Genomic DNA, 7,501 nt, shown 5'->3' on the forward strand with positions numbered 1-7,501 from the left:
GAGCGCTGGCTAGGGGGCAACGTTGAGGTGGCTTGGATGTTGCCATGTGGAGATTGTGAGCTGAAGAAAGGTGCCACCGAGCGAACTTGCACAACAAAGACAAGAACTGGGAGAAGGAAGCGTTAGTCACCGGGCCAGGAAGGAGTCCCTGGCGCAGACACTCTGATGCACAAGTCAGAACAGTAGCTGATCGAAAATGGAGAAGAAGATGAATAATAGATGCGTGCGTGTTATCACCTCGTAAAGTATCTCTAGCCGACGGAGAGGACCTCTTTTTTTATCGCCTTTCATAACCTCCGCATTAATGAGACAATAGAGAATGTTTGGTGTTAAAGTATGACAGGTGGTGGACTAAGTACGACAACCTTCCTATAGAGGGAGGAAGGCTTCATTGCATGTATATGTCAGAGTAATGACATATTTCCTGATAGATCGTTACGATTCTCTGATAATTTTGTCTCCTAGAAGGAGTTCGGCCGACTCTCTAGCTGACTGAGAATATATTGGGAGTCATGCTCTAGAGAAGTGGGCCGCTAAAATTTCACCGGCGTTGGGGCCGACTTGGTTTATGATGAGAACCTAAAACTAAAGTAGGGAGCAAGGCCTCATAAGTCTAATCAGTGTTGGGCAGATCGACTATAAGTTAAGAGCATTATATTTGGAAAAATAAGGAGCTGAGCCCCTTAAATTTCACCAACGCTGGGGCCGGCCTGGTTTATGATGAGAATCTAATATTGAAGTAGGGAGCATGACCCCAAAAGTCTGATCGGTGTTGGATAGATCGGCTGTAAGTTGAGAGCCTTGTATTTGGAAAAATAGGGAGTTCAGCCCCACAAGTCTGATAGATGCTAGAGCTGGGCAGATGTAAGTTGAGAGTCTTGCATTTAGAGAAATAAAGAGCTAAGCTCCATAAGTTCGATCGACGCTAGGCTGAGCGGATATTAGTTGAGAGTCTTATATTTGAAGAAATGGAGAGCTAAGCCCCGAAAGTCCAATCGGCACCGGAAATGGGTGGATGTAAGTTGGGGATTCGACATCCGCTCGAAAAATATATCCGATCGAATTTTATGTCGGAATTTGATCTTGTACTCAACCGCTGTATTTGAATATAGAGTTTGGTCCAGCCGATGTATCTAGCGTGTCCAATCGGCCCTCTGGTCCGATAAACCAAAGCACTCGACGATGGCACTGAACTTATTTCGATATGACATCGATACGACCCGAAAATTAACCCCTTCTTAACTTTGACTGTCACATCAACCGACTATCTTGACATCGAACCCAAGTTCGGGGGTCCCAGCTTACTCGCCATGTCATTAATTATTTGTATACTTCCACAAGAAGGATACAATATTCGAGTTCATCCACAAATCGAGTGACATCGTGGAGAAAACTCCCTTGGGACATGTTTTGTTCAAAGTTTTAGTCGACATTTAAGTGGATCTAGGAGTTATTATCGCTGCTAAGATCTCCCCATCGCACGTTATGCTTGGCGGCAAGATAGTATGCTCCAACTGGTCCTCTACTGCCATATGGATAAAGCTCCGGTGCGATCCTCTTCTCCTCCAATTCCTTGAGCACCGGGGTAAAGATGGCCCATGCCGCATCGAGTTCATCGCTTCTGATAAAGAGCCGTCGCTCCCCTTCTATCGCATCCATAAGCAGCCTCTCGTATGCATCAGGAATTTCTATGGGGTACCTGCAAAGGCAAAGCAATCGACTATGTTTCAGGAATTTCTTGTTAGTTTAATTGTCTCACTGATATTGGATTAGTGAATTCAAGAGTTTGAGAATAAAATGACAATACTTTTGGATTAATTAACTTAAGCAAAGTGACAACAGACTTAACCAAAAGGGAGAAAGTGGGAGTATAAATTCATTAATTATACTTTATTGACTTCTTCTCGAATTTGTCCTTAAAACATACCTCGCCGCGTATAGCAGATTCAGATTGCTACGATCCAATCTCATGTTTAAGCCAGGAACCTTATTGTTTATCTTTAAATATATAGCTTCATCAGGTTGCACGCGAATCACAAGCTCATTAGTCGCTTTATCCAGGTCGGATCCAAAATTTCGTTTGTATAAATTGCCAGGAACATGCCTGAACTGAACTCTAATCTCTGCACTGTTATCTCAGCTAAGTCATAAGCTAACAGAGCTGATCCATGAACCTGAATAAAGTGGAGAAAGTAGGGGTGGATGGTTACCGCCCAGTATGCAAGGCTTTTCCGGCTTTCATCAAGAATGGGACACCGTCCCATCTAGCATTATCGATGAACAGAGCTGCCGCTGCAAATGTTGGAGTGAGGCTCCCTTTTGGCACTGTCGGATCATCTACGTATGCGGGATATGATCTTCCGCCCTTCGTGTGACCCTTGTACTGTCCAACCACCACATCATCAAGTTGTAGAACCCTCATCGACCTTAGAACTTTTACCTAAGAAACATCACATGATTAGGCAAAGAATGGTATGGTGCACAAGAATTTATGAGTATAACATGTAGTTCTTTAAGAACCTTTTCATTTCGGATATCCTCTGCAGCTAAGCTGACAGGAGTTTCCATGGCAAATAAAGCCAGTATTTGTAGAAGATGATTCTGCATTATGTCACGAATGATCCCATAGTTATCGAAGTATCTGAAAAAAAAGAAGATAAATGATCACATTAATCTATATCAAGAGGATCTCGAGTTACCTAAAGTTAGTTCATTATGATCAATATAAAGTTAATTATATGAATTGACAAACCCGCCTCGACCCTCTGTTCCAAAATCCTCTGAGAATATGAGTTGCACATTCCTAATGAACTGCCGTGACCATAAAGGCTCAAAGACGAGATTGGAGAAACGAAGAACTGAAAGATTTTCGACAAGCTCCTTTCCCAAATAATGATCAATTCTAGAAGAAAAAAATAATGTAAAAAGCTATAAGAGCTAACTTGCCTTTAGTTAAACAAGGAAGAGATATGTTTGTATTTACATGACAGACCTGAATATTTGGTCCTCGGTTAAATATTGCTTTAGAGACTGTGTCAATTCCGCTGAAGATTGGGAGTCACGACCAAAGGGCTTTTCAACTATTACTCTGGTCCATCCAGTCGGGGAAGATGCAGAACGGCTAGCACATCTCACCACATCAACAAATATGTTTGGTGGAATTGAAAGGTAAAACAACCGATTTGCCAACCTACCCACCTGTAAAATGTAAACTTAAAAGCCATAATTCGATAGTTGAACAATAATAAATAAATAAATAAAAACAATAGTCAATTAAAAAGAATCCACATAGAGACAGTCTTTATTTATTAAATTATTTCTGGGTTCATACAGACACATAAAGCTGTGGAAATCCCAAACAACAGTTGCTATTGCCTCTGTTGTTCTTTGCCTTTGGCTTTTCTTTTGTTTTCTTTGGAGGGCATACATTATTCGACTAAAAGCACTATGATTTTTTTTATCAATACCTGACATTATTTTGGGGGAAGAACTCATCATGATGAAAAGGGAGTTACATTTTCTTCATTTGTGTTTCTAACTTAACTCAATAATCTTTTGTGGATTCCTTACAATTTGGGCCAGGCATTGCATGGAACCCTATCATGAGATGTAATCATGAGATATTTCAGTGCATGTAACGATAGATCTAATCGTCGAGCCAAGCATTAAATGGGAAAAGAACAAATCAAAGGAAAAAAGAATTAATTAACCTCTTGTTCTTTAAGTTTTCTGTCTAGCTCTGAGAAATTTTCCTCCAGGCCATACTCTCCTGAATGGTAGAAGCACCTCTGCAAAAACTGTTCCATCTTATCACTGCAGTTTGCCCTGTAACAATGATCGAAATGAAGTTCCAAAATCATTTCACTACTTACTAAACAGAACTCTATAGAATAATAAACAACTCAATTACTCTTCCTACATATGCTAATAGCGTATGCCGACAGAACTATTTAGGTTTCAAACATTCATTCAGAACATTGTGCAGGACTGAAAGCAAAAAGGACTAAGATCATAGATACAAATACTACAGAGGATGAATAGGTAGTTTGGCATCATTATTGTCTAGAACCTTTTATCAATTCTGCAAGCCAGAGTTTTGCTGATCATATTCCTCATTTCTTCATCAGTTAGTCGAGTTCGAGCATAGCCAAAGATTGTGAAGTGCTGCATAAAAGGAGCAAATCAAACCACGAGGGACAAGAAAGCCAGCATCCTTAAGGCATAACAAAATAAAGAATGCAAAGAGAGCAGAGACACAAATTTACTAGAGATTAGACCTTTGGAATACAATCTTCATAAAAGAGAGCAAAGAGTGCAGGAAAAATTTTCTTCTTGGCAAGATCTCCTGAAGCTCCAACAACTGTAATGCTTACTGTACTCTCCAATTCTTGTTCAACTTTAAAGTGTTCAGTATACTGTTCTTCTGCATAAAAGCATAGCTAAGTCAGTTCATCTGTCATAATTCATGTATAAAGAATATAAGCACAGAAATAACTTCAAGTAAATGCAGCATATCAGGCATAACCCTAAAAAAAAAGTGAGTCAAGCGGCAAGAAATATCTTACTAAATTGAAAAAAATAATAAAATTAAACTCTAGTTGCAGTTGTTATTTTCCATCTAAGAAGAATATACTCACTCTTATACTAGTTATTGATTCAAGTACAGAGAATTCAATCTTGACCAGCAATCACTACAAGGGTTCGGCCTTTGGGATGGCAGTTCCTCAACAGTTCAAACAATTATAACTTTAAAATCCTAAGACTTAGCCATTCGACAAACTCCTATTCAAATTTCTAATTTCCTATATATCACTACTCTACAGTTAACCATGAAGATTAGCCACCAAAATTCTGCATGCCATACTCCAAACTCTTCAAAAAAAAAAGGAGTATAACCAAACTGGGATTAAGGAAGACTAAATTGCCAGCATAGAAATTCGATTCAAGCTAAGAATTGTACAAACAAAGAAAAGGCACTACTAGAACTAATCAAGTGGAATTAGCTTCTTCGAAGAGATTTGCAAGTGTGTGTGAGATCCAACGCTCAATTCATCCTTTTTCACTATCCCGCATTAGGTTAAATCCAAATCAAGCAATAAATAAATATCTTTCTGAAATTTAATTTAGAGAACGACAGCCCCAAACGTCAACGAAACACTAAACGATTTTCGAATGAGACATTAAGGAAATACCAGTCGACTACTTATACTGCCCGATTATAAAATACACTTTCAAACTCGATCACTTGAAAAGAGGTCATTCCAATATTGGTTGTCTGAAAGCACAACCGAATGCGGAAAATAAAGGCGAAATTCTGACTGGATGAAGTAAAAAATATCAACCTTTTTGGGAGGAGACCACATTGGGAGGGTACCCATTGGATGATTTTATCTGGAACCCCCACCTTGTGACGAGTTCCTGGCCGACGATTAAGTGAAATGTGGAGGCAGGCCACGGCTTGTACTTTCTGGAGAGGACCAGGCCAAGATTTGAGGAAGCGGGAGAAGAGGCACATGAAAGATGGCCGTGGAAGCACGCAGCGGCCATCGGGGAGGAGTAGCGAGCGAGAAGAAGAGCGCGATGGAGGAGTTGATTAATTGTTGATCGCTCATTCGAACACCAGTCGTCCGACTCGTCCCCGGGTCTCCACACGATGGCCAAGATATTTATTGCGAAAATTTGCACTTTGGCCCATATCTTATCCATTTGTTTAACTCGGAAAACCCATCTGAAGTTTGAAAAATACCATAAAAACCCTTTTAAAAAAAAAGAAAAATAAATAAAGCCCCTCCTTCAAAATTATCAAAATAACATCCGCTCCTTATCGTGCCCTTATCTGTTTTTTTTTTTTTTTTTTTTAATAATAATCTAAACAATGAAAGAAAGTACATTAAATTAATAATTATATCCTTCCATAAAAATTCTTAAAAAATTTATACATATACCATCATAAATAATAGAAAAATATTAATTTTGAAAAAGATAGCCAACAAAAAAACTCATTCTACCACTCTCAACCATCCTCATTAAACAAAAAAAAAAATCAAAATTCTAAATTAATGAATCAAAATTAAATAAAAATAGAATAAAATTAATCATTAAAAATCTCCTCCTCATCATTAAATGTGACATATAATAAAATATGAATGATTTTGGTTCATCAATTTAAAATTTTACTTTTTTTTTATTTAGTGATTTTGCTTTTCTATTATTTATAAAGATACATATATGATTTTGCTTTTCTATTATTTATAAAGATACATATATGATTTTTGTGAGAATTTTTATCGAAAGATATAATGATCAATTTAATATATTTTTCTCTCTTAAAGTTATTATCGAAAAATAATAAAAAAGAAAAAACAATATAATTATCTTTTACAAAATTTCTCACATTAACCTTTAAATAAAGAGAATTAAATATTATTTTTTAAACACGGAAAAATAAAATAATAAAATAGAAATTTTCTTTTACCAGATTTCTCACATCTAACTTTTAAATAAAAAGAATTAAATATTATTTTTTAAAGAAGGGAGAATAAAATACTACTTTATTAAAAAACTACATAGGATTAAAGGTATTTTACCCTTCACTACTTATAGCTGTTTTGTAAAAAAAAAAATTATATTATAGTTATTTACTTATTTTGTACAAAGTACCATCATTTTTGAGTTGTTTTGCGCCACCATATGATATTATTATTTATCTCAAATATCTCACCGGCTTAGAGCTGCGTTATATAAAGGAAAAAAATTAAACGAATGTTCATCATTTGTTGTTTCATTCTCAATTAAAATTAAACGGGCGTTTAACGCTAACGGTCTAAAATAATTTTATATTATTTGGCCATTTAGTAGTATAGAAATTAACATATAGTTTTTATAGTGTGTAGAAGTTAATTACTAGTTTGTACGTTTAAGGTGTAGAAGTAAGAAGTTAGTTCTTAAATTCTACAATAATTATGATTTTATATTATTTTATTTTTCTAAGTGATAATTTAATTACAATAATATTTCAGTAAGTAAACAATTGATGATGACTTCTTAATCCTCATTACATTTTAAATAAATATTATTGGATCATAATCGACCATATAGAAATTAGTATGTATCTTCTACACCATAAAGAAGTTAGTTACCTTCTACAACAGTAATTTTATATCATTTTAATTTTATTTTTTTTTGCATGATAAATATATTTAAATAATATTTCAACAAACAAAATAGTCAATGGGAACTTTATGACTCTCATTACATTACATTATTTTATCACTATCGATAGTGTAAAAACTAGACTTCTACACATTATAAAAGTTAGCATGTAGCTTCTACATCTTGTAGAAATAGCATGCAGCTTCTACATGGTATAGAAGTCAACAAGCAACACTACAACAAAAACGCTCAAAGGCAACAGATAAATGTTGGAAGATTATTTGTGTAATCATCTTCGAGTCAAGGTTAACCAGTTTTACTAAGCTCAAGTGGATTTGAGTTGAGTTTC

At 35.9% G+C, this 7,501-nt stretch overlaps 1 protein-coding gene across 1 annotated transcript; it reads right to left on the reverse strand.

Annotated features, from left to right (window-relative positions):
• Nucleotides 1-1,313: 1,313 nt before the first annotated feature.
• Nucleotides 1,314-5,658, reverse strand: LOC122041726 (glucose-6-phosphate 1-dehydrogenase, chloroplastic-like). The gene is made up of 10 exons (XM_042601508.1): nucleotides 5,343-5,658; nucleotides 4,278-4,423; nucleotides 4,070-4,164; nucleotides 3,711-3,825; nucleotides 2,993-3,198; nucleotides 2,753-2,902; nucleotides 2,521-2,641; nucleotides 2,211-2,440; nucleotides 1,928-2,128; nucleotides 1,314-1,699 (listed from the first exon to the last, which is right to left on the reverse strand). The coding sequence occupies exons 1-10, from the start codon at nucleotides 5,545-5,547 to the stop codon at nucleotides 1,444-1,446; spliced, it is 1,725 nt and encodes a 574-aa protein (XP_042457442.1). The 5' UTR covers nucleotides 5,548-5,658; the 3' UTR covers nucleotides 1,314-1,443.
• Nucleotides 5,659-7,501: the final 1,843 nt, after the last annotated feature.

Source organism: Zingiber officinale, chromosome 2A, assembly GCF_018446385.1.
Source record: "Zingiber officinale cultivar Zhangliang chromosome 2A, Zo_v1.1, whole genome shotgun sequence".
NCBI lineage: Eukaryota > Viridiplantae > Streptophyta > Magnoliopsida > Zingiberales > Zingiberaceae > Zingiber > Zingiber officinale.